The 27,244-nt window shown below is 44.5% G+C and overlaps 1 protein-coding gene and 1 long non-coding RNA gene across 2 annotated transcripts in view; both read right to left on the bottom strand.

Moving 5' to 3' along the window:
• Window positions 1-234, bottom strand: part of Iqgap1 (IQ motif containing GTPase activating protein 1) — a 93,404-nt gene extending 93,170 nt beyond the window's left edge. Inside the window, exon 1 of the mRNA XM_005381503.2 lies at window positions 72-234. Coding sequence (XP_005381560.1) covers window positions 72-114 — 43 coding nt within the window. The 5' untranslated portion in view covers window positions 115-234. The remainder of the gene's footprint in view (window positions 1-71) is intronic.
• A 17,047-nt stretch (window positions 235-17,281) lies between these two features.
• LOC102014043 lies at window positions 17,282-26,624 on the bottom strand. The gene is made up of 4 exons (XR_260383.2): window positions 26,581-26,624; window positions 24,834-24,940; window positions 20,029-20,102; window positions 17,282-17,961 (listed from the first exon to the last, which is right to left on the bottom strand). It is a non-coding gene; the product is annotated as an uncharacterized LOC102014043 (long non-coding RNA).
• Between the last annotated feature and the right edge of the window lie 620 nt (window positions 26,625-27,244).

Below are 27,244 nucleotides of genomic sequence, written 5' to 3'. Positions count from 1 at the left end.
CTCCCGCCGCCGAGCCCCCCGGAAGCCGCACCCCAGCCGCGGACCCTCGCGCCGCGGAACCCCGCACTCACAGCCATAGTGCGGCCGGGCGGCAACCTCGTCCGCGACGGACATGGCGGCAGAGCCCGGGTCCCTGCTGAGGAAGCGGTGAGACCTTGAAGAATCGGGCGGCGGCAGCTGCAGCTCCTGCCGAGTGCGCGGGCTGGCGGGGTCCCGAAGGTCCCGCCCCGCGGCCCCGCCCAGCCTCTCTGGCCCTGCGGGCGGAAGGAGGCGGGGCCAGAGCGTCCTGGCCCCGCCCCTGAACCCGGCCCGCGGTCCCGGGAGAGCGGCCCTGCCCCAGAGAGCGGGAAGGGCGGGGCCGGAGTTACAAGGCCCCGCCCCGTCGCCCCGGCCCAGCCTGCGGCCCGGGCGTGCGAGGCAGGCGGAAGGGAAGAGGGCGAGCCCGCCACTCCTTCGGGCCCGCGCTCGCGGGGCTCTGCCCGCGAGGCTCGCCCTCCCCGGCGCCGTCCCACGCGCGACTCCGCCAGAAAGGCCGCCTGTCCCGGCGACTTGAAATCAAAGCCGCGGGTCTGCTATTTTCCCCAGTTAACCTCCTCGCACCGAGACTCGGCTCAGGGTGTTCTTGGGCACAAGCGGGACCCAAGCCGCCGTCAAGGACTTCCGTCCCGGTCCAGCGCGGTCTGTCCTTGTGGCCGCAGTGCTGGCCGGATTCGCCAGCGGTCGCCACACTAGAACGGTCTCGCAAGCATGGCGATGTATGTGGATGCTCACAGGAGAACCGTATTCATCCAACTTTCCTGCTTCGGATTCCCTTTGCCAGTTCTTTTTTAAGGTTTGTGTTCTGGTTGGTTGGTTGGTTGGTTGGTTGTTTTGGTTTTGGTTTTTTGCCCCTATTAAGAGTGCCTCTTCCCCTGCACCTTGTGCCCTGCTCTGGAAATGTCAGTAGCCACAGGATTCTGTCCCCAGCATTTTTTCATCTTTTTCCCCAGGCTCAGTGTCAGGATCTTTGGGCCCACTTTAAACTGCTAATGACTTCTAAATATCAGCTGACCCGGCCATCTGGAAGCTTCAAAATCCTGCTGTGTGCTCTTGATAGAAGAACCCAGTTCACAGGGCAACATCGTGGCTTACGCCAGGCCTCCAACGTGTTCTCTCTGGAGTGCCTATCTCTGTCTGTCCCACACCCCCAGCAATTACACCGTTCATGTTGTCATCACCTCCATGCTTGCTTTTACCAAGCAGATCCTTCCAGTTACCAAGGTGATCTTTAAAAAAAAAACACCAAGCAGATCCTTCCAGTTACCAAGGTGATCTTTAAAAAAAAAACAAAACAGGAAATGCCATGTGTTCTTCATATGTATGTGCATATAAAGTATTTCTAAGTAAAAAGGTGAACTTATTTTCACTTTTTATGTTTATTGGTACATGTCTGCATTGCGTATTGCATTCCTTCTGGGGAGCTGGTGCCTGCACAGTGCACATCTTCATTCTTTTTCACCCCTTTCCCTCCCTTCTTCCCCTCCATCTCTTTTTTTTTTTTTCTTCTCCATCTCTTGATGCCCCTCTCGTTTGAACAAAATCTATCTCCCTACTTCCTATTATCTTCTTTTATTTTGCTTTCTATTTATAGTTCGGGTTTGTCATACAAGAGAAACCATGCGGTATTTAAACTTGTTTCACTTAACATTATGGTCTCGCGCTGTATCCGTTTTTCTGCAGATCATTCCAGTTTATCCTGAAGTACAGATGGCCGATAAATACGTTAAAAAAATGTTCAGTATCGCTGGCCATCAGAGAGATGCAAATGAGAACACTAAGATTCCATCTCACTCCGGAAAGAATGGCCATCAAGGAGTAGCAGCAAATTCTGGCGGGGCTGAGGAGGGCAGAGGGCTTCCACACTGTTAGTGGTATTGTAAACTACACAACCACTCTGGAGATTCCCCAGAAAACTCAAACTAGAAATTTCGTTTGAGCCAGCTATTCTCCTAGGTGTCTTCCTGAAAGAGGTGAAGACATATTACGTTAATATGTATTGTATACATGCACACCCATATTTTGTTTCGTTTGGCTTTTGCTTTGTTGTTTTGTTTTTGAGACAGAACCTCACTATATAGTTCAGGCTGGCCTCAAATTCACAGTGATCCTCCTGCCTCAGCCTCCCAAGGGCTGGGGTTACAGCTGTGTGCCATCATGCAATGGCCGCACACCCATATTTATAGTAGCACAAGTTGTAATAGCTAAATCATGGGAGTAGCCTATATGTCCATCAATGTACTTGTACACAGTGGAGATTTTCCTCAATTATTCCCTTCATGGTAGGATACAACTTCTTACCACACCAAATAAATCCCTTTGCAAACCATCTCTAGCCCATTTGCTTCAGCCATTTTTGATTTATTCAGTCTTCCTCAATTTTTGTTTCTGGGGTGCTGGGCATCCAAACTACAGCTTGACACATTAAGCTACACCCCCAGCCCTAAAACTATTGAAATAAAATATTCACTACACTTTCAAGTAAGATTTCTTTTTCCAAGACAGGAAAAGACTAGCCTTGAGTTCATGTGAATCCTCCTACTTCAGCCTCCTGAGTACTGGGATTACAGACATGCATCATCACATTCAGTTCAAATAAGGTATTTGAAAACCTATAAATGAAATACCACAGTAGGAAAGTGGCAAAGCTTTAATTTATTATAGCTATAAATTCAAAGTTCTATTTTAATTTTGTTTCTTTAATTTTATGTTGCTGTTGTTCTGTACAAGAGTCTGTATTGTCAAGGCTAGCCTTAAACTCATCCTCTTGCCTCAGCCTCCTGAATAGCAAGGATTGCAGGTGCAGATCACAACTCTTGGAACTTTTTTTCCTTTGGTACCGAAGATTGAACTGAAGACCTTCACATTAAGCTACATCCCCAACTTTTTTTTTTTTTTTTTTTTTTGAGACAGGGTCTCTCTAATCACTACTTTGCCCAGACTGGGCTCAAACTTGCCCATCTCAGCTGCTCAATTTTATAACCCACAGAGTGGCAGATAATGGGCTTCGCTCATCCTTTCACCACCCACAGGCGGGTTCCCCTTGGACCAGATGCTGATCCTTAAGTTTTGATATGAAAGATCCAATTAAGGATGGCGGCTCAGTGGCAAAGCCTGCAGTCCCAGCTACTCTGGAAACTGAAGCAGGAAGATGATAAATTCTAGGTCTCAAAAGAGACAACTGTCTCAAAAGACCCAGGCATGGTGGTGTATGTGTATAACCTTAGGATCTGGGAGGCTGAGGCAGTTGGTCGCAAATTTACCCCCAGCTTGGGTGACTTAAGTGAGATCCTGCCTCAGAAGAAAAAAGTAAAAAGGAACCAGGCTCATCCCTATAATCCCAGCACTTGGAAAGCTGAGGAAGGAGGATTACTGCATGTTCAAGGCCAGCCTGGGCTACATGGTGAGTTCAGGATCAACCTGAACTACACAGCAAGATCCTGTCTCAAAAAAATAAGTAAATGAAAAATAAAAAGGGCTGGGATGTAGTTCAGTCCCCAGTACAATCCAGAAAAGAAGGAGGAAGACAGTGACAGAGACAAAAACAAACAGACACAGAGTGAGAACTATAGTCTGACTATTGCAGATGGTCTCCAAGGTAGTATGATGCAGTTTATATTTCAGTTATACAGTGGTGCAAAGCAATAAGTAATACACATTCAGTAGAAACTATTTGAATTCTGAATTTTAGTCTTACCTCAGGCTAGCAATACTCAATCCTTGGCCAATTGTGAGTTCAAGGCCAGCCTAGACTACGTGAAGAGACCCTATCTCAAAAAACAAACAAAAGGGCTGGGGATATAGCTCAGTGGCACAAGCGCCTACCTGGCAAGCATAACATCCTGAGTTCAATTCCTGGTACCAAAAAAAAAAAAAAAAAAAAAAAAATTTTTTTTTTTTTTTTTTTTTTTTTGGTAGAAAAACTATTTTGAAACGGGAAGTAAAAAATTTAAGATGTGTTACGTACCTGTACCAACTCCCCATGATGAATGTAATCATTATGTACTGCAAATATGTATGAATAAAATTTTTAAAATAAAAAAGATAAAATCAGTGATGAGTCAAACATACATACTATTTTGTCAGTAAGTACATGAATAAAATTAATAAATATGAAATGAATCAGCAAGTAAAAATTAAATGGCAAAATAACCAGCTGTATGGCCATTTTGGGAAATCAAATTGGTTTATACCATCAAGGAACATACAACTTGGGGGTGGAGCAATATTAGCAGCATAGCTTGAGATAAGCACCATTTATAAATGTTTCTAGGGCTTGGAATACCTGGTGGCCTCTTATCGGCCTGTGAAGCTCAGGCTGCACTGCCCCGACCCAACTCAAATGTCACTTCCTCCCCCAGGCAAAATTGGTCACTTCCTCATTTATCCCTCAGTAGCACATTAGAAGTCATGTGTCTTTAAAAAAATTATTCCCAATTTTTTTCATTTAAATGCTTCTGAAATCAGTATTTTTTAAACCTGGCCAGTTACCCTTTACAAAAGTGAAGAAGTAACCCAATTGTTATTGCTTGAAGTTATGTGAATTTAATTTCTCAGAAAGGCTCAGAGAACTTTTTGTTAAAATTGATAATAGATTCACACTGACTAAGCAGAAATAGAGTTAGACTTTTAAATCTTTGATTGCAACTGTGATTTAGACAAGAGGCTAGCAAGCCATTCTAGGGATAAATGTATGCTCTTTTCAATCCAGTAAAAACAAGAGGTAAACCCACAAAATGAACAAGTAATTTTTGACAAAAGTGCTAAGAACAGGAGTTAGAGGGGTGTTGGGGATTTAGTTCAGTGGCACAGTGCCTGCCTGGCAAGCACGAGGTCATGAGTTTGATTCCCGGTACTGAGGGGAAAAAAAAAGGAGTTAGAGAAAGGTGAGTCTTTTTAATCAATGATGCTAGGAAAATTTGGCATCAAAATGCAGAAGAATGAAACGACTCTTACCTTGTACCAGTTACAAAATCAACTCAAATGGATCAATAGAATTAATAGAATTGGTAAGATTTAAGTGTAAGACATGAAACTATGAGAAAGAAAACATACAGAAAGAACACCAGGATATCAGCAAGGATTTTTTGGACAAGATACCAAATTATAGAAAACAAAAGCAAAAATAGGTAAATAAGATTACAGCAAAGTAAAAAGCCAAAGTACAGCTACAAAAAAGCAAAGTATAGCAAAGAAACAAGAATAGGAAGAAATAACTGATAGAATAGTAGAAAATATTTGCCAAGTATTTATCTGATGAGTTAATAGTGTACAGAAGGACCACTCAGAAACTCAATAGCCAGAAACTAACCCTAACCATCCAACAAACAAACAAAAACAGGTTATTTAAACAAACAAAAATCAGGTTATTTAAATAACCTGATTATAGAGCTGATTGAACAATAGGTAGTTGGGGCAAGAGCAGTATAGCTCAGTGGTGGAGCACTTGCCTTGCATGCTTGGATTCCCAGCACCACAAAAAAGGGCGTGGGGACAAAACGCCATAAAACTAAATAGACATTTCTCAAAAGATAACTTATAAATGGCCAGCAGGTGTCTGAATGGTTCTCTGAGCCCCTGGGCTGAGGTCGGGAGTGGCTGGCAGTTGCTGTGGCCCCTGGGGCTGGCGGTGCTAGGAGTGGGAGGAGGACTGGGGTGGATATAAGGAAGGAGAAAAGGACAGAGGAGTAAGTGGCTGTCCTTCAAGTGCCACCAGCAGCTGCTTCAGGCTCCACGCAGGGCTGGTAGGCAGATGAGCCCAGTAGACCTTTTGCGGGCTAGTTTGGAATCCGTTTGAAACAACAGAGGTGTGTGTTCTTCCGATGGTCTCTCTTTTTTCTATAGTAATGGCTAAAACTTTGCCATAAATAAACCAGGGCCTTCACTCCTGCTTTACTTTTTTGCAAAGTAGTTCTGCTTCTTTCTGAAACTCATGTTAGTTCCTTATGGAGCTAGAGGAAGACCTGTTTCCATGGTCCCTGGTTCTACGGGCTCCATGGGTGGAGGCGTCATGAAGTCTCAGTCAGGGGCTGGGCATTTCACATCTTCAGCACTGAGATGTCTTCAGCTGAAAGCAGAGGCATGGCTTTTGTTGAAAATGTAAAGAAACTAAGATGGGGTTAAAACCAGAGACAGTGAGACAGTTTTCCTGAGAATTTAAACTTCTCAGTTGGAATGTGCAGAACTAAAGCAGAAGACTACAACCAAGGGTCATCTGAAACTGACAGGCTTGCAGGGAAAAATTTACAGATCACTAAGCAAGCAGAAGTTCTCATAAGACTGTTGCAAAGATGTGTGACGTAAGGCTTGGGCCGAATATGTGGTGGAACAGGCTACAAAGAGCCCAGATCTTTCCTTCTAGTAATTACTGCGGCCCTCATTCCACCGGCCCTAGCAAGTGCCCTTTTGTCCTCGAAATTGGCCAAGATGATGGGGGAAGGAGCAAAAGAACCAACAAAATGTCAAGAAAATATTGCAAAATCTAAATGACTGCAAAAAGATTACAGGAATGAATAGGCTCTGAGAATAGAGAATAGTCATTTGGAAAAGCACGCAGCTTTGGAAGGTGCCTATGAAGTTTCTTCAGATTTCATAAAAGTTATTACGGTCCATACAAAAAAATCATTCTACATTCTAACCTCAATGTAGTAACTTTTTTTTTTTTTTTGAGACAGTCTTACTATGCAGTGCAGGCTGGCCTTGAACTCACTATATAGCCCAGGCTGGCCTCAAACTCATGGTGATCCTCCCGCCTCAGCCTCCTGAGTCCTGAGATTATAGGTGTGCACTACCATGCATAGGTTAGTGTAGCAACTTTTAAACTTGGGCATAGACTTTTGTGGGTGAATATTGGCAATTATTATAAATTAGTATTAATTATATTGGTTGAGCTGTCCTAATCCCTAACCCAAAATACTGCAAAACCTAAAACTTTTTATGCACAAATCTGATGTCACAAGCAGAAAATTGCACACCTGACCTCATGATGGGCCTCAGTCAAAATACAAATGCACTAAAAATGTTCTATAAGTTAATATAGGCTATAGGAAACAAATGAATTTTCTATTTAATGTTGGGTCCCATCTTCAGGATGTCTCATTAAATATATGCAAGTATTCCAAAATCTGAAAACATCTAAAACATTTCTGATCCCAAGCATTTCAGAGAAGAGACATTCAACCTTTTGTATTAATTCTTTATAAATAACTCAGTCATTTGCCAATTTACTGCTATGTTCCAAAATGAAAACTTTTTGTGGGGGAAAAAGTTGGCTTTACATTATGAACTCTATTCAAATAGTGGTTTAAAGAGGGTCAAAAGATATGAAGACTATCAAAGGATATTAAGAAAGTTGAAGTCAGAGTTGCTGTCTGTGAGGTGATTGCTTCAGCTTAAAAGGGATACTGTATATATTGTGGGAGGGGCCTTATTTTGAGACAGGGTTTCGCTATGTAGTTCAGACTGGCCTTGAACTCACTATGTTGCCCAGGCTGGCCTTGAACTTGAGGCACTCCTCCTGCCTCCACCTCCCAAGTGCTGAGACTACAGGTGTGCACCTCCATGCCCAGCCTGAAAGAGACATCATATTATTAATCACATCTTTTATTGTTATTGCTTATCTTGGAATGGAATAATTTGGGTTTGTTTCAAAGTAAAAGAATATTAATCAACAATTACATCTATTTTCTGTGGTTTTTTTTTGATTGTAGCGTGTGAGACAATTGGGAATTACCAAGACATTCTAAAAAAACAATATTCTGTGTTTTTTTAAACCTAATTTTGCTGGGTGTGGTGGTACATGCCTGTAATCCCAGCACTCAGGAGGCTGAGGCAGGAGGATCATTGTGAGTTCAAGACCAGCCTGGGCTACAAAGTGAGCTCAGTGCCAGCCTGAACTGCATAGTGAGACCCTGTCTCAAAAAGACAAAAAAATAAAATAAAATAAACCTCATTGTATAAAGAATTGTCTTATTTTGACCATGTAGAATACCACCTACTGGACATAATAATTTTTGTACTTATGAACACTGCTACTTAGAGATGAGTTGTTGAGTAACACTATGATCTAAAGCTTGCCATAAAAATGCCAAACATTGCAGTACTTTGCTGTCTTTTGTTTTGTTTTGTTTTTTTTCCAGTACCGGGAATCAAACTCACAACCTTGCGCTTGCCAGGCAGGCACTGTGCCACTGAGCTAAATCCCCAGCCCCTAGAGTACTTTGGAACCAGTTTTTTCTTCAGCTAACTAAAACTGTGAAGCAGTTCAAATGTTTTATCAGATAATTAGCTGATTATTTAGATACTACTTTTATTTTAACGTATGTGGCAGTGATGTCCTGTACTTTTTGGTCAAACATGTTGAGGTGAAAATTAAAATTTCAAATTTCTTTTAAAGAAAAATTCTCGACATCACTTGTCATCAGGGAAATGTAAATAAAGACAACAAGAAGCCTAAAGATAATCACCTAACTAACCTAGTGGACATTTAACTTTTGCCTTGTAAGACTATGAGCAAAGAACTCAGTCAGACATATCTGAACACCAATAGAAAACTAATATGTGTGCCCAGGGACATTTGGGTGTGTTGTGGGGGGTGGGTGTGAGTGGTTCCTAAATAGTGTTGCCAAGGTAAAATTGTATATAACAATGGCTGTGCACTAGCTAAGCACCCTGCTTCTCTCTGACAGGACTGACTCTATAGTTAATGGATCTTCTGAGAAGATATAACCCTGTTGTGGTTTGGAGTTTACATGGGGATATAATACAGGACACACAATTTATAAGAATTATTTTATGATAGTCACCCAAAGAGTCACATACAAAGAGAGTACAGAGGGGCTGGGGATTTAGCTCAGCAGCAAAAGCGCCTGCCTGGCAAGCGCAAGGTCGTGAGTTCGGTTCCCGGTACCGGGAGAAAAACCAAAAAAAAAAAAAAAAGAGAGTACAGGAAATCTGTCCATACACTAAGACCAAAGAATCCAGCTGAGGGCCTGGTTCCCATGGTAATGCCCTGCATGAGTCCAGCTGAAGACCTAGAGCTCATAACAATGCCTCCTGTGAATCCAACTGGAGGCCCAGAGCCCATGACAATGTCTTACGCAGGCCTGTTTCATGGAGCTGTGCAGGGAAGGCCCAAAGGTCAGTGGTGGGAGCTAGAAAGTCTGTGCCAGCGGGATGAAGGATCTGTGGTAGCAGGCTGAGGGATCTGAACTGGAGCCAGGAAGTGACACTCAAAGTAAGAAACAGAGCTCCCCTGAAAAGGACCACAGCCATCCTCAGCAATAGTGAGGTCCCAAACTCCTCCGATGATAACAGCCAAGCTCCTATCAGAAAAGCCAGCATGACAAGCTTCTCCAGGAGGCTGAACAGTGCACCATCTTCCCCTCCGGAGCCAGGAAGCAATGCTCAAAGCAAGGGCTAGAGCTCCCCCAAAATCAACCATAGCCATTCCCAGCAATACCAAGGTCCTGAGCCCCTTGATGATGAGAACATAGGGGTTCATCAGGAAGGCCAACGTGAAAAGCTCCTCCAAGAGAACCAACAGCAGCCCCAGGAAAACCAAGAGCTCCAACAGCTCCCAACAGCTTCTAAACTTCTTCCTCTCCACTTTTGCCTCCTACGCTGCCAGCAAGAAGCCTCAGGTGGGCCTCCCACATCCAGCACCACGTTGGTTCAGTTCAGCCGGATGTTACAGGTTGACCACAACTTGTCAATCCACCACAAGTGCATAATAAATGGAACATTCTATGTGGTCACTATAATCCCTGATCTTACGTCTTTGTCTTCTATAAATTGAACACCTTGGGTAAACTAAGTCTGATGATAGCACGAAGGGGACAACACACAGCAAATTCTAGGATATCATCAAATGGGTTTCTGTCAAGTACTGGTTTTCATCTCTGTTCAAGTTTGAGGGTTATCTATCCTAGCTCAACTCTTCTTTATTTCCTTGCTTCAAGAAAATCTATTTTGCCTTGTCCTTAAGGTATTCAGATATTTTGGATCTTGTCATGTTGGCACATCTCCTGCCAGGTATTCTAACTCTAAATACTTAAACTCTTCATTTTCCAGAGAGAAATAAAAGCTTTTTAATTACCTGTTCATAATCACAGCCATTTATTCACTACTTACCATGTTCCAGAATATTCCAGTACTTCCTATAGATTGTCTCATTTAATTCTCACAAACTATGAAGAAGATCTGATTTTTGTCCTTTTTTCAGGGGGAACCAGAAATTGAACTCAGGACCTTGCACTTGCCAGGCAGGCGCTAGCCACTGAGGCATATCCCCAGCCCTGATTTTTCTCCTTTTACAAATGCCTGCACAGCCAGGCATGATGGAACACGCCTGTAATCCCAGCACTAGGGAGGCTGAGGCAGGAGGATGGTTGTGAGTTCGAGACCAGCCTGGGCTACAAAGTGAGCTCAAAGCCAGCCTGAACTGCATAGCGAGACCCTGTCTCAAAAAGACAAAAAAAACAAAGCCAAAACAAGCACACAGTGGTCAGATATTTTGCTCAAGGTCGTAGAATTCAAAGTTGGGAATTGAGCCTAGGTTTTCTGATTTAAAACCTATGGCAAATCATCTTTCAATATGGCCTCCCATTTTGCCGACCGCATATTAGTGAGAAGGTGTTCATCCCCCCCCCCTTCACATTGCCTCTAGAAACCCTTCATCAATCATTTATGAACACCTATGTCCTGGTCTAGCGACAACTTATAACAGCAGAAACCTAGAGTTGCAGGAAGAAGCCAGGAAGTGAACCCAGAATGGAGGGGGGGAGCATTGGTTTCCGGGCTGAGGTTAGAAGAGACCACAAGGCCCTTCTGCAGTTTCAAGACCAAAGACAAAAGTACAAACCTACTGACCCAGCAAGAGACATGGTTACACACTTGAGCTAGGGCATGGTGAGACCTAAGTATAGGCGAAAGAGGGAGAGGGGACCAGGAGCACCTGACTCTGAGGTAGGATTAGCTCCTGAGACAAACCTGCCTGGGCTGGACCCCCCATGGCATGGCTTGCGCACAGCTTCGGGGATGACGGTGGTGATGAGTTACAACAGCCAGCTGGTAATGGGTGCCTCTAGGCCCCGTTCTAATAATGTGATATACATCATCTCGTGTGACCGTTGTGATAACTGTGAGGTAGTAGCACTAGAATTCTCCAAATCCAGGACGCGGAAATTGAGATTCAGAAAGGTGAACTCATTTTCCAAGGATGGTTGGTGACACAGCCAGGATTCAAACTGTGCTCGATGCAGTGCCCATGCATGTGGGCACCTCCACCTGCATAGCGGCCCCCTAGAGGGCCACTCTGAAAGATAGGCATGGCCCCATCCACCAAAGGGGTGAGGGGCACGGACAACAGAGCACTAGGCTAGAGCAAGTAGGGCACTAAGCCCTAGAGTTCACCAGGTCGTGGGAGAAGTTTCCTAGAAGAGGTGTTGCGGATACAAGGCTTCCAGGGAGGTGCAGAGCAAAGGGTGAGACAGGGTGCACGTCAGAACGCAGTTAAGCAAAGCAGGCAGCCGTGCAGTTGGCCCTCATGTATGCTTCTGCACTTGTGCTTACTGCCTACTCCCTGCTCCCCAGCTCTCTCCAAGAGCTTCAGAAAGTCTGTGTGCAACCTCTCCAGCAAAGGGTGTTAGCTCCTCTTTTCTCAGGTATCAGGCATTGCTGCATAGCAAATGGCTGGACACCTTGAGTGACGGGAGTTACAAACACCTTTTTTGATTTCTTTTGTTGTTTTTGTGGTATTGGGAATTCAACCCAAGGCCTTTCCTATTTTTTATTTTGAGACAGAGTCTTGCTAAGTCCCTAAGCTGCCCAGTCTTGCTAAGTCCCTAAGCTGCCCAGGCTGAACTTGTGATCTTCCTGCCTCAGCCTCCCAGAGTGCTGGGACTACAGGTGTGTGCTACCACACCCAGCTTAGCTTCTTTTGTTACTCCTCATTCCCTTAAAGACTAGCATTTGGATGACAGAAAGCTCACATCTTTGTGGAATATCACTTTCCCCTTGTTCCTCCAGAAGTGGAGTAAAAAATCTTGCCAAGCCTGTTGTGAGATTACAAGCACTGGGAACATTTCTGCCACCATTTACATAGCCAGAACAGCACAATGGAGAATTTTGCCGACTTTGTTCACCATTAAATTATGTAAAGGCTAACACAGGGAAAAAAAAAGAAAGAGCGTGGGAAAGCGGCGCACATGCCTACACAGCAGTGTTCCCCCTGCAGGCTCCAGGCAGGTAACTGACACCCGTCCAATCTGATGGAAGAATGGCCAGGTTCTAACTCTCCTCACAGTACAGAGTGCTCTGGATTGTTCAGTTCAGCGGCATCGCTGGCAATACCCTCTGCGTCAGAATGTCTAACGTCATGCCAGTGTGGTGGCACACGCCTATAACCCCAGCTACTGGAAAGACTGAGGCAGGAGGACCCCACATTGAGCCCAGCCTAGGCAACTGAATAACACATCGGCTCAGAATAAAATAAAAAGGGCTGGCGGTGTGGCTCCGCGGCAGAGGGCTTGCCTAGCAGGCATCCTGAGGGTCTGAGTTCAAGCCCCAGTACTAAAAAAAAGCCTCTTGTCCTATGTGATCATTCACATGTGAAGGTTAAACAACACTGTTTCAAGGTCAGGGCTGCTCATTCAGGCACTAACTGGCCTAAGATTCCTCCAGGAAGCCTGCCTTGACTCTCCAAGTCTCTCTTCCCTTACAGTCCTTTGTACCAAAAACTATGTGTCTGCACATCTGTCTCCACTGGTCACTGTGGGGTCCTCAAGAGGTGGCATCCCCACGTCATCTGCACATAAAGGACATATTCAGGATCAATCAAAGCAAGCCTCTGCCTCAAGAGTCCTCTGGTCGCCTCTCAAGGAACCTGACAGGCAGCTAACACTCATGGGATCCACCTGCCTCCCTGGCTGCAGAGAGAAGCCAGACCTTTCCGGACTGGGAAAGTTCTGAGTGCAGACGAAAGAGTCCGGATTCAGGGGCAGGAGGCAGGGATACCCCAGTAAAAGACGGTTGACGCTGAGCCCCGTAAAGGTCTTAGAGTCAACATGAAAGGCAATCCCATTCCCTTCTGTAGACAATGGCAAGATGTTTTGAAACTTTATAAGCAGGGGAGGACTGTGATTATATTCAACAAAGGTTTATGTAATGTTTACCTTGTACTAGGGCTAACAAGGGTATAAACATAGCCCCTGCCCTGCAGACAAGTTTATAAATGACTGTAATGCCAGGCGAAATGAAAAGTAAACAGAGCCCAAATGGAGAGAGGACTGTAAGAGGTCAAAAAAGATCACGCCTAAGCCATACATGGTGGTGCTTGTCTGTAATCCCAGCACTATGGGAGGCTGAGGCAGGAGGGTCACAAGTTCGGCAATTTAGTAAGACCCTGTCTTAACATTAAATTAAATTTTTTTCATTAAATTAAATTTTTAAAAAATTAAATTAGAGCTGGGGATATAGCTCAGGGCAAAGGCCCTGGATTCAATCACCAGTTTCAAAAAAAAAAAAAAAATCCTATCTGTTTGATGGAGATCTGGAAATATTTTATGGACAGGGAGGGGTTTTTTTCTTCGCAGAACTGGATTCAAACGTAGGGTCTCACACGTGCTAGATGAGTACTCTACCACTGAGCTACATCCCTCAGCCCAAGAGTGAAGTATTTTAAAGCAGACTTAAAGAATGGGCACTTTAAGCCAGTTGTGGTCCAGCACTTGGGAGGTTGAGGCAGGGGGGTCCTGAGTTAAAAGTCAGCCTGAACTACATAGTGAGACCCTGTCTTGAAAAAAGAAAGAAAGAATGGGACCTTCATGAATACGAATTCCATGAAGGGGTGCTATGAACAACAAATAAACTTGTAAAGTTGATCACTTTCCTCAGTAATCAGAGAAATGGATATTAAATCCATCATGCAGTGTTGTTTCACACCCACCAAATTGGAAAAGTTTTAAAGTCTGACAAAACCAAAGGTTCACAAGGAGAAGAGTGATGGGAATATGCATATGTTTCTGGTGAGGATGGACAGGAGGAACCACTTTGAAGGATAGTTGGGCAATGTCTAATTAGAGACACAGGCCATGACCTCCAGATTCCACTCTTAGAAAAACTCCTACATACATGTCCACAGGAGACAGAGCAAATGTTCACAGCACCAATACCTGCATGGCGAAAACAAAATGACCAAAGAGCCAAGTGTAGTGGCACACACCTGTAAGCCAGCACTCAGGAGGCCGAGGCAGGAGAATTGTCATGAGTTAAAGGCCAGCCTGGGCTACATTGGGAGATAGAGAGACCTGTCTCAAAAAGAAAAAAAAACACAAAAAAATAAAAATAAAAACAAAAACCACACCAGCAGGAAAGCAGGGTGCAGCGTGATTGTATACTGAGTGTTAAAACAAGGACATAAATGGAGCCTGACTACATCTCCACACAGATCAGACGTGAGCCCAAAGGGGAAAAGTGAATTCACCTCCAGAGCTTTGTATCACTCACTTGAAGTCTAAAAACATGTATGCAAACCAATGTTATAATGCACTTAGGGATGTCCACCTAAACACAGCTTTGATATATACACATGTAGCACATGAGAGAGACATGCATTCATAAAACTTGTTTTATAGCTGGGTGTGGTGGCACATGACTGTAATCCAGCACTCTGGATTATAGGAGAATCACAAGTTCAAGCCCAGCCTGGGCAGAGGCTAGTGATGTAGCCGAGTTCAATCCCCAGTACTACAAATGTGTATATATTTTATATATACAAATATTTTTTGTTTGTTTGTTTGTTTTTCTTCCAGTACCAGGAATCGAACTCATGACCTTGCGCTCGTCAGGCAGGCGCTGTGTCACTGAGCTATGCCCCAGCCCCATATACAAATATTATATACATATGCATAACACACATATGCATACATACAGGGGGAGAGAGACAGAGAGAACAAATAAGCACATCAATAAATGTAAAGACATAGGAATAAGAAATATCAAACTCAGGAGAACAGAATCTGTGGCTTTACCTGTATCCAGGAGATTTTATTTCTCAAGCTGTGTAGCAGGTATATGGTTGTTCTTTACATTCATTTTTGTTCTCTGTAGTGCTGAGAATTGAACCCAAGACCTTGTACATACCAGGCAAGTACTCTGTCGCAGAGCTACATCCCCCAGTCCTTTGCACTAGTCATTACACTTTTAAAAATATATCTTATTTATTTTTTTATTTTAATTCTTTTTAAGGCAGGGTCTCACTATGCAATTCAGGCTGGCCTCAAACTCACATCAATACTCCTGCCCCACCCTCCCCACTGCTGGGAGTACAGGCCTGCACCACCATGCTCAGCCTAAAAGTATATTTTAATCAGTGAAAAAATGCTAGATTAGGTGAGGGGTGCTGGAGATGTGGCTCTGTGGTAGAGGGCTGGCCTAGCATGTGCAAGGTGCTGGGTTCACTCTCCAGTGTGTGCGTGCGCGTGCACACACACACACACACACACACACACACACACACAGAGGAATGGATAGGTAGCTCAGCAGAAGGAATGGAGGAAGAGACGTGAGGTCATTCAGGGAGAAGAAACTGCCCTTCTGAAGGCAGGCTGTGTTTAGGGAATAGAGTATCATCATTCTGTTTGGCAGAATAAAGGGAAATATTTTTGTCCTAAGAGCAGCAATTTGTATATTTGAATAACACCCTGCACTTTATGAAACTCACTCATTTAATTGTCAACTTGAAGGACAACTATTCCTATGTTATAGATGAGGAAACAGACTCACAAAAAGTAGATGATATATCTGTGGATACTGTGGGCAGAGAAGGCATTTTTAAGACTACCAAAAAAAAAAAAAGATAGTGACTGCTGGGTGTGGTGGCACACTCCTGTAATTCTAGCACTCAAGAGGCTGAGGCAGGAGGATTGTTGCGAGTTCGAGGCCAGCCTGGGCTGCAAAGTGAGCTCAAGGCCAGCCTGAACTGCATAGCGGGACCCTGTCTCAAAAAGACCAAAAAAAAAAAAAGACTACAAAACAAAAAAACAAATGTGAGATACTGGCAATTTGACTCTTTGCTTAATTATATTTCCTGATACTAAGCAAAGATGCTCATGTTAGCTTAGGGAATAATAATAATAATAATGATAATAATAATCACAAAGCACAGAGGGAGACAGAAGAGAGCAGGAAAAATGGGATGTCTTCCTCAAGATAAAATGGTCAAGGTTTCCATTCCCAATCCTGCTCAGAGGACAGAATTGACTAAAGACAGGAGAAACATAGAGAAGCTACCATATGAAAAATGTCCAGCCCACAAGCAATCAGAGAGATACAAATTAAAACAACATGTAAGAGTTGTGCCTAGTAAATTGGCAAAACTGTTTTTTTTTATTTGTGTTTTTGTTTTTCTTCCAGTACCAGGAATCGAACTCACGACCTTGCACTTGCCAGCCAGGCGCTTTGCCCCTGAGCTAAATCCCCAGCCCTGGCAAAACTGTTTTTCAAGAATGAGGGCGGGGTGAGACTGGTAGTCATTCATTGCTGATAACATTGTGAATTGGTACAATTCACTTAGAAAACACTTGGCAGACAGAACTAGAGCTGTAAAACTGTTCACACTGTGGAAATGATCTAAAATGTGGAAATAATTTTTTTTTTGGAGAAATGAAATCTCCTCATATGAGTATTATTAATGTCACAACGCACCTCCCGCCCCCCCGCCAGCAGGCAGCAGGCCTGAGTTCAGCTCTTTACACATCGGTGGAGGCCTGTGACCCTATGGACATTTATGTGCACAAATTGATATGCACAAGGGGCTGAGAGTGTGGCTCAGTGGTAGAGCACTTGTAATTTGAGGCCCGCCTGTACTACCTACATACAGTGAAACCCTGCCTCCAAAGAGAAGAAAGGAAGAAAGGAAGGAAGAAAGAATGAAAGAATGAAAAGAAATGAAAAGAAAGAAAGAAAGAAAGAAAGAAAGAAAGAAAGAAAGAAAGAAAGAAAGAAAGAAAGAAAGAAAGAAAGAAAGAAAAAGAAAGAAAGAAAGAAAGAGGAAGAGGGAGAGAAATGCATAAGGGGGAGGGAAGGTTATATTGTGGTTTTTTGTTTTTTTTTTTTACACTAGTGGGGATTGAATCCAGGGCCTTCCAACTAAGCTACACTTCCAGACTTTTTTTTTTCCAGACCTTTTTCATGTTTTATTTTGAGACAGGGTCTCACTAAGTCCCTAAATTACCCAGGCTGGGCTGGAACTTGCAGTCCTCCTGCCTCAGCCTCGAAGGAGGCTGGGATTATAGGCATATGTCAACACCACTACGTTTTAGTGGATAAGTCTAAACTGTAACTTAGTCTCCTAACTCCCTAACTCAGCCTTTTAATTTTAGTTAAACTGCTCCTCTCCTTTTTCCCAAATATTTGCCTATCTTTCTTTACCTAGATAACTCTTTTTTTGTTTTTTTGTTTTTTTTTGTTACCGGGAATCGAACTCAGGACCTTGTGCTTGCCAGGCAGGCACTTATGCTGCTGAGCTATATCCCCAGCCCTACCTAGATAACTCTTGTTCAAGTCCCGCATTAAACTACAACTTCCTCCAAGGCAAATCTTATCATAATTATTGTTGTCCTTGACATTTACGGGGCAGATACAAGATACCAGGTGCTGTGCAAAGAGTTTTACATGTGTTACCTCGTTAATCCTAGTCCCACTCTATGAAGAAGGGACTGCGATTACCCTCGTTTTACAGACAAACAAGGAAGGGTCAGCGAGGTGAAGTAATCTGCCTGAAGTTAAACAGCTTTGAAACATGGCCCTCTTGCAGGTCTGGTGTGGGACCAGTGTGAGGAAGGCTCTCAGTTAATGTCCGGTGAGCTGAAGTGAAAGGAAATGCAGACTGTGGGGAAACTGTCCTGAAGTCCCATGGCAGTGCAGCTGGAAAAGAGGAGTGAAACACGACTTGGCACCCAGGGCCAACAGGGCAGAAACCCAGGTGGCAACATCGCGGAGTACAGAGGAGGGGTGGACCATTTCCATACTTTCACTTTGGATGTGTCTGAATTTTTTTTGAAGTCTTTACAATAAGCACATGTGCTTCCATGATATGATTTGTTTCGTTTTTTCGTTTTTTGAGAAAGGGTCTCACTATGTAATGCAGGCTGGCCTTGAACTTGCTTATGTAGCCCAGGCAGGCTACGAACTCACTGCGATCCTCCTGCCTCAGCCTCCTGAGTGCTGGGATTACAGGCATGTACCACCATGCTCAGCTCATGATTAATTTTTTAAAAAGTGGCAGTAGAGAAGCAGAGACTGGGTTATCTAGCAGAGAAATACAGGAAACAGAAGAGAGTCAAGCTGGCCAGGAGATTTCTGGCAAGAATGTGTAAGAGGTTGGGGAGTGATTCGTAAAAAGAGCAATCCAGGAGGGCCGCTGCGGGAGGAGAAGCTGAGGGGAGCTTGCAGGTGCAGGCTCGCGGGCAACGAGTCCCCGGTGGGCTACGTCTACTGAGCATGAGGCTAGTGGGGCTGACGTTCAGAAAGGTCAGGCCAGACCTGCACCCTGAGCATAATGACTGATGCTGCAAGGTTGTGTGAAGAACAAGAAAGAAAGGACGTAGAGAGACAGCAAGGGCCAGAGTCTGGAGAAGACCAGAGACAAAGGGGAGGAAGAGGAGGAGCCAGGAAAGGGAGTTGAGAAGGAGTATCCAGAAATGCGGGAGAACAGCGCGACATCATCAAGGAAAAAGAACTCCAAGAAGAAACTCTGCCAATAGCAACAAACAAAGAAGAGGTGTGACGGGAAGAAGACAAACACGAGGCCGTCAGATGTGGAAATCATAGACCTTTGAGAGTCCAGTTATGGGGCGTGCTGGGCACGGGTCGCCCGACACAGTGGCCCTGCGAACAGCCTGTGTGAGTGCAAGTTGGATGAAACGGGAAGTGAAGGATGCGAAGATGGGCCTGGGAAGGACTGTTTTGAGGCGGAAGATGGTTTAACAATGTCTGTTTTGTCCTGCGGTCCCCGTGCCTGCCACAGTGCTTGGTGGAGGCAGCCCCTGGTGGGAGACACTGCGTGCCAGACACGCTGAGCCCTTTCCGCCAAGTGTCGTCTCAAAGCCGTCACCTCCTCTCCTTGCTGTCACCTACACAGACCTGCCAAGTCGACCTTCTTCCGGCGCTGCTCATGCCTTTTGGAAAACCACTAGCAGTCAGCGACATCCAGTCCCCTAACAGAAGATCCAAAGTCCTTGGTTTGGTGGTTACCCACCTCTTCCGTGGGACCCTCGTTCACTCGTCTAGCTTTATCTCACTCTGATGAGTCCCAGCACAATAAGCTCCTTGCCTCTGAGCACGTACTCATTCCTTCATCTAAGAAGATTTTTTTTTTTTTGAGACAGAGTCTAACTTTGTAGCTCAAGCTGGTTTTGAATTCATTATGTAGCTCAATCTAGTTTTGACCTTGTGTATCCTCCTGTCTCACCCTCCTGAGTGCTGGGATTACAGCACTGGGCAACAATAAGCTTTTACTGAGCACCTACCATGAAAGAAACAAAACAAGAGCCAGGTTTGGTGGTGCGTGCCTGTAATTTGCTTCCAAAAAGATCTGGGCGAGGGTGGGAATATAGCTCAGTGGCATAAGCGCCTCCCTGGCAAGCATAAGGTCCTGAGTTCAATTCCCAGTACCAAAAAAAAAAAAAAAAAAAAAAAAAAAAAAGATCTGGGAGAGCAACATTTGTAGCAGAAAGAACTACTAGTACCAAGACTCTACGGTATGCACAACCCGGGTGTGACCAAGAAGCAGAGGACTCAGGTATGCTTTGTGGGGGACAGGCCGGGTGACACGGGAAGCGGCTAGAAGCAGGAGGGAACCAAACCCAGGGGTTCCCAGGTCAGAGTTGAGTCTTCATTTAAAAAGTGATAGGAAGCTGCTTATAGGAGCAGGGAGATGATGTAACTAGATTTAGGGTTTTGCTTTGTTTGTGGTGCTGGGATCGAACTTACCCGTGCTGGGAAGCACTCTCCCACTGCGCTACGTCCCAGCCCTGATGTAGAATTTTAAAGGATCCTGCTGACTTCTGTGAATGCAAACAAAAGCAAAACTAAAACTGACATCAGTTAGGAGGCTGCTGCAGGAGTTTAGGTGAGAGATCGCAGTTGTTTTGGATCAGAGATGGGCAGGGGAGCTGGAGAGGTTTGAGGGATCGCTTGAGAGGAAACAGAGGGGACACCAGGAGCATGGAAGGTGACCTCCAGTTTGGAGTGAGGGAGGACATGCGCAAGAAGTGTCCAGTCACAGGGCAGAAACAAAGGGAAAGTGCCATGAAGAGGCCACTTTAATATTCCCTGCTTGGACTGGAGTGCAGCATGGGCAGCAGCACTCACCTGGCATTCACAGGGGCCTGGGTTCAATACCTTCCTGCCTCATGGCTCTGCGTGTGGAGGAAAGACAGGGTAGCAGAGCCACAAGGAAAGTCAGAAGCTTTGCCCTTCAAAAGCTAACGTCTCCCAGCATCCACAACCTGAACACATAGGACATGAAAAACACAGGTAGAGAAAGACTCGGTGTCCTGACAAAGTAGGAGGGGCTGGAGCTGGGGAGGTCGGTGAACTTCCACAGCACCTGTGAGTTCCTGTCTCTCCTCCAAGAACCTCCACCACTGCTGGAGTGGACAGGGCTCCAGGCCACCAGCTTGCGTCTCTCTGAGCAGGAAGGTGCATATGTGGAAGTGCTTGTCCCCTACATGGGATGGAACCGAGGTCTCAGGTTTGTGGGATGTTTTGTTTTGGTACTGGAAATCGAACTCAGGACCTTGCGCTTGCCAGGCAGGTGCTGTGCCACTGAGCTATATCCCTGGCCTTGTTTTGTTTTTGAGACAGGGTCTTACTGTGCAGTTCAGGCTGGCCTTAAGCTCAGTATGTAGCCCAGACTGGGGCCTCAACCCCACAGCAGTCCTCCTGCCTTGGCCTCCTGAGTGCTGGGATGACAGGCAAGCGCCACTATGCCCCGCTCAGGTTTGTAAACTGCTAGAGCCAGAAGGGATCTTTATCTGATTCAACTCTCAGACGATGGCCTAGCGTGGTGAATGGACCTGATGTGGACAAACTCAAAGCTGGGCTCCAGTTCTGTGCTACTCCCAGGTCCTCCACCTAACTCAGCTCACTCCTAGACACAGAGTATGAATCACGGTCCTCACAGATCTTTGTGAATAATGTAGCTCTGGCGTCCGTCAGATGCCCTTGAACTGCCTCCCCTCGTCAGACACTATTCCAGGACCTACATCAATCCAGTGCACATTCCTGGACCGTCACTTCAGAGGGCCCTCGTCCCCCGCTGCACTCTTGTTCTGCAGCTATCCCTGGCCAAAACACTTCCACCCCTGGGGAGACAGGCTCCCAAATTTCACGTGTGTTAATTGTCCCATAGCTCTGCTACTGGGCTCCCCCCACCCCGTCTCATCTGATTTTTATCTGACACTACATGTCTCATCAGTCTAGAGACTGATGATATTTGATTTACAATAATACCTGGGTAGATAAATGAAGATGCTTTATGATCACGTTACCAAAACAAGGATACAAAGCCACTCTCAGCTGATAGGGATGTGGTTTTTGCTCCTGCTTCTGGCCAAGATATTATTGGGAAACATTAATTGGCAAGTTAGAGATTCACTCAGGTATTACTGTGCTCTCCAGGGCTCTGATCTGTGCAAACCCTGACACACTAGGAGGGAGTAAGAGAAGAGCAACGGGGTACATTCAAAAAGTTATTATGAGATTTACAGATGTATAGAGATTTCCTATCAGAACAGGATCTCTCCAGAGAAGGGGCACAGAGATCTGGGTCATACAAGCTGAAATTCAGACAGTAATATTAAAAAATCAGAGTTTTAGTTAAGCATCTATGGTGCTATTTCTTACCTCAGGGAAACCAAATAGTAGATAAAGGGGAGTTCCCTTTATAGAACTATTCCAACTAATAAATGAAGGAGGAATGACAGAAATTAAATATCACCGCCGTGTGGTGCACACCTGTGATCCCAGTACTCGGTAGGCTGAGGCAGGAGGATCACTGTGAGTTCAAGGCCATCTGGGCAACATAGTGAGTTCAAGTCCAACCTAAACTACACAGCAAGACCCTGTCTCAAACAAACAAACAAAAAATAAAATAAAAAAATAAGGACTGGGGATATAGCTCAATTTTGGCACAGTGTCTGCCTCAAGGTCCTGAGTTTGATTTCCGGTACAAAAGAAAAAAAAAATTTAAAATTTAAAATAAAATAAAATATCACCATTTAGTAATTCCCAATGAAAGAAGGAGGCTGGGAATTTAGCTCAGTGGAACAGTGCCTGCCTGGCAAGCATGAGGAGCTGAGTTCAATTCCTGGTACCAAAAAACCAAAAAAAAAAAAAAAAAAAAGAAGCAGGCAAATGAAATAAGGGATTGCTAAAGGCTACTAACATTATAAGAAGAGAGACAAGGTAACACTACGTGCCTCCTGATGGACGTCAAGTCACTGTGGAGTATTATCATCACCAGCACCGTTATTAGGACTATTATTATTTTGCAGTGCTAGGGATCCAACCCAGGCCCTTGCACAGGCAAGGCAAGTGCTCTCCACCGCTGCACTGTCAGTGCTCTATGGAGTGTTTCTGACACATTAATATCTGAACTTGATCAGGCTTATAGAACCAACTACCAATATCGGGAAAGCAAGGAAAGAGGTGCACGTCAAAGAACACCCACAGTGTAGTATGAGCAGGATGCAGACCTGTGGGATGCACTACAGTTCAGCCGGATTTCCTCAACAAACAAGTGACACAGAGAGAGACAGGGAGGAGAGAGGCAGGCAGGCAGAGGGACAGACACACAGGACTTGAGATTGAAAGAACAGCAGTGTGCTAAAGCAGAGGTAACAATTCAGCCTGAAGCAACACCCTTCCAACCGGCCACTTTCCTCTTTAAGCAGTCCTCACCTCCCGAGCTCCCCGCTGGCCCCCACTCCCACTCTCACCCCGATGCTCTCGTCCCTCAGGATCCCGTAGCCCAGCCCAGGCTCCTGAAGCTCCCGTGGGCTACACCCCGCCCTCCCTGCCAGGTTTAGTGTTTAGAGGAAATGGGTCCTCTGGTCTGGTAGCGTCTCAGACCCACGCTAGCAAATCCCCAGAGCTGGTCTGACCCATGCTGTTGAAGACTGCAGACTGGAACTCTCACAGCCAGCAAGCAGATCTGGCTCTTTTCTTAACCATGTGACCCATCAGTCATGTCAATTAGGACTGTCTTTTTCTTTTCTTTTTTTCTTTTTCTTTCTTTTTTTTTTTTTTTTAAGTTCAGGCTGGCTTTGAACTTGATATGATCTTCCTGCCTCAGCCTCCTGAATGCTGGGATTATAGGCAGGTGCCTCCATACTCCATACTCAGCCAGCATTTTGATTCCTTACTCTTTCAACAGGTTAAAGACAATTCCCAAACTGGGCATGGTGATGCATGCCTGTAATCCCAGCACTTGGGAGGCTGAGGCAGGAGGATTGCTGCAAGTTTGAGGCCAGCCTGGGCTACATAGTTAAGTTCAAGGCCAGCCTTACTTACATAGTGAGACCCTGCCTCAAAAGACCAAAATAAATAAATAAATACATACATACATACAATTCCCTCATTGTAGGAGAATATGGGACACCTGAAGAAAAAGCCAGACCTTGAGGAAATAGATTTTAGCTATAATACTATAACATTAAACTTTAGAGATACTACATTTAAAATTTAACTACAAAGCATGTGTGTGTTTAGGTCCTCACTATCACCTCACTTAGGGCTGAGAGAAGGTGAGGGTCTGGCAAAATGAAGTGTCAGACCAGGACTCAAGCATTTTTGCTTCTCAAGAAAGCAGGTGTCCTTTCCAACATACTCTACATGGGGCTGGGGATTTAGTTCAGCGGCATAGCACCTGCCTGGCAAGTGCAAGGTCATGAGTTCGATTCCCAGTACCGGAAAAAAAAACAAAACAAAACAAAACAAAACATACTCTACTGACTTCCTTCAATTTCAATTAAATATAGAAAAAAAGAAAGTACTGGCCCATAAAATGAATGGCTCTAAAAGGTCCAGAGCTGGTTTAACCTAAAACCAAAGGGGCACACTGATCCAGCAAATTAGCGAACGAGTTGCTTCCTGGCAGGAAGCAGCCTGTGATATCATTTGACATTCTCAGCAATTTTGCTTCCGGGATTTTATAATGTTCCTCCAGATCCCCCTGGCTGGTTCATCGCAGGATTCTTCCTGTGCCTCTGATGACAGCAGGCCTTCAGAATAATCCCTGCCTCCCATGTACTGAAGTACACAGAGCTTCTGAGATTCTTCCAGCCTCTAAGTCACAAAACCACAACATCCTTCAGGCTAATTCTGCTTCGTCATGGTGCTGAGACAACTGTGACTAATGCCTGCACAGCGGTAGACGGGGAGACTTTCCATCTTATTAAATCTATGTGTTTAGACCCCACACCTTCTGGTTCTAATTGACTTTCTTGAAAATTCTGGACTTGAGTGGGTACACTAACAAATTCCTTACTGATTAATAAAGCTGATTAAAAACAACTAAGCTTGTATTGAGTATCTTTTTAAGGGCCAGGCATCACATTACATGTTACAGATTTTGCATGTTTTTTCTTTCTTTCTTTTTTTTTTTTTTTTTTTGGTAAAAATAAAAATCAGGGAACCATTCCAAATTCTTCATCTATAAAAGGGCTGAAACAAAAAAAAAAGGGCTGAAATTCCAGGTGTCTTCCTCCCACCAGGCAGCACTCACATCTTACCTGGGTGACTTCCCCTCAGGACTGTCCTGGCCTCAAAGCTCTGGAGCGGCAGGACCCATGGTGCTTCCTGCTGCTCCAACTGGGGGCTGGCTCTGGCTCTGGGGACCCTGTGAGCGAAAGATGGAGGCAGTGAGTCTGAGCCCAGCTGTCTCACCTCCCTGGGTCGAGAACATAGGCAACCACACATGTGGGTCTGAGTTCAGTAAGAAGGCAACTTACACACACACACAGGCCATAACTCATTTCTCATTGGGTGCACCATAACTCATTTCTGAAGGCACCAGGCTAAACTTGGACAGAAGTAATTTTATCGGAAACAAAGCTCCCATGGCCTCACCGTGAGAAAGAATCAAGGAAGTTAACTACAAGGTCAGGCTTAAAATTTTTCCCAGAAGGACAACATGTGATAGAGAGATGAGAAAGAGAAAAATACAAGCTGGGCATGGTGGTGCACACCTGTCATCCCAGCACTCGGGAGGCTGAGGCAGGAGGATCGCTGTGAGCTCAAGGCCAGCCCAGGCTCTATAGTGGATTAAAGGCCAGCCTGGACTACATAGTGAGACGCTCTCTCAAAAATAAATAGGGGTGTGGGGAGGAAAAGTAAATAAATAAATAAATAAACAAACAGAAAAATACAAACAGCTTCTAAATATATAAAAAACATTTAAGCTCACTTTTAACCAAAGAAATTCAATTTAGGACAACAATACATGTAGCAATACAGCATAGAGGGAAAGAATACAAACTTGATTGTCACATTGCCTAGATTTGAATTCCCACCATTTAAAGCTGTGTGACCTTAGAAAAGTTACTTAAACTCTGTATCTCAATGTCTTCATCAATAAAATAGGAATAATAATGTCTACCACCAGTTGTGAGGATTAAATGTAACTCCTTAGCACATGGTGCTAACTCCTTAACAATCCTTGTTACCTTACCCAAACTCTTAAAGTACAGTATCCACCATGACAGGTAAAACTTGGAGAAATGGACATCTGCATTTACAGCTTATGGAAACAAATCAATTGATTCAGTCTATTTAGAAGCATTTGGCAAAGTATCAAGTCCCTTAGAAATGTATCTTTTGACCCAGATTTATAACTTTGGGAATTCTAAGGAAATTATAAAACTGTATTTCTTTTTTTTCTTTCTTTCTTTTTTTTTTTTTTTTCCAGTACCAGGAATCAAACTCATGACCTCAAGCTTGCCAGGCAGGCGCTGTGCCGCTGAGCTAAATCCCCAGCCCCTAAAACTGTATTTCAATGATACATGATGTGTATAGTAGATATGAAGTAAAGAGGTAAGGGGAGCCTTGGGACTTACTGACTGATTGCTTGTTCTGGGGATAAACCCAGAGCCTTGTGCATTCTAGGCAAGTGTTCTACCACTAAGATACATTCCGAGCCCACCTAAGTATTGTACAAAGGGCCTGGAAGTCTTTTTTGTTTGTTTTTAAGCGACAGGGAAAAACACCATGGGGACAGTTCTCAGATCCTGGGTTATACTTTCACCTTTGCAACTTCTGAGTGTCAGGCTCATTAGCTGGAAAAGGGGAAGAGAAGCATGACATCGCAGAGTTATGGTAAACTATTAAGAAAGCAATAAATGTCAAAGACCATTGAGTGCCATAAAGATGGGAGACAATCTTTGTCTGTCTGGGAGGCAAGAGCTAATCTCACATAGGCCTGGAGCCCTAAGAAACCAATGCCCACAGACCTGAGAACTTGCCGGGTATGGAGGAGCATACCTGTAATCCCAGCGCTTGGGAGGCTGAGCAGGAGGATTGCCATGAGTTCAAGGCCAGGTGGGCAACATAGTGAGTTCAAGTCCAGCCTGGACTACATAGGGAGACCCTGTCTCAAAATAAATAAACAAACAAATAAATAAGAAAAGCACCCTAACCCTCTGAGAGCCCATTCTTCCAACCGAGTTTGGTGACATCCCTGAAAAAGATTCTCTAAGTAGTGTCCAGGTAAGCCACTCTTCCCTGAAGTCTCCAGCCACATGCTTGAGGGTCATCAGTTCCTAAAACAAGAGACATCGATACATACCAACAGCTCCCTAGCTATTCACCGTGTCTGAAAACCAGAAGGTGAGCAATTATATTTGAGAGCATGGTCAGAGTTGATTACTGGATGGATCACCAATTCATTCAGTAATTAATACATTGTAAGGCATTAGATGTCACAAAAAAAATATGATAATACTTCTCTCTTAAAGAGCTTTTGGTGATGCAGGGTGTAGGGTCAAATGACTGTAATCCCAGCATTCAGGAGGCTGAGGCAGGAGGATTGTCAGGAGTTTGAAGCCAGCCTGGGTTACACAGGTCATCCTGAACTACATAGTGAGACCCTGTCTCAAAAAACAGAAAAACAAACAATTTTAGAAAAAACATGTTTTCAGTGGAAACA

This window comes from Chinchilla lanigera, unplaced genomic scaffold (assembly GCF_000276665.1).
Source record: "Chinchilla lanigera isolate Chin_1 unplaced genomic scaffold, ChiLan1.0 scaffold00015, whole genome shotgun sequence".
NCBI classification, from domain to species: domain Eukaryota; kingdom Metazoa; phylum Chordata; class Mammalia; order Rodentia; family Chinchillidae; genus Chinchilla; species Chinchilla lanigera.
This window is presented reverse-complemented; position numbering and strand designations above follow the sequence as displayed.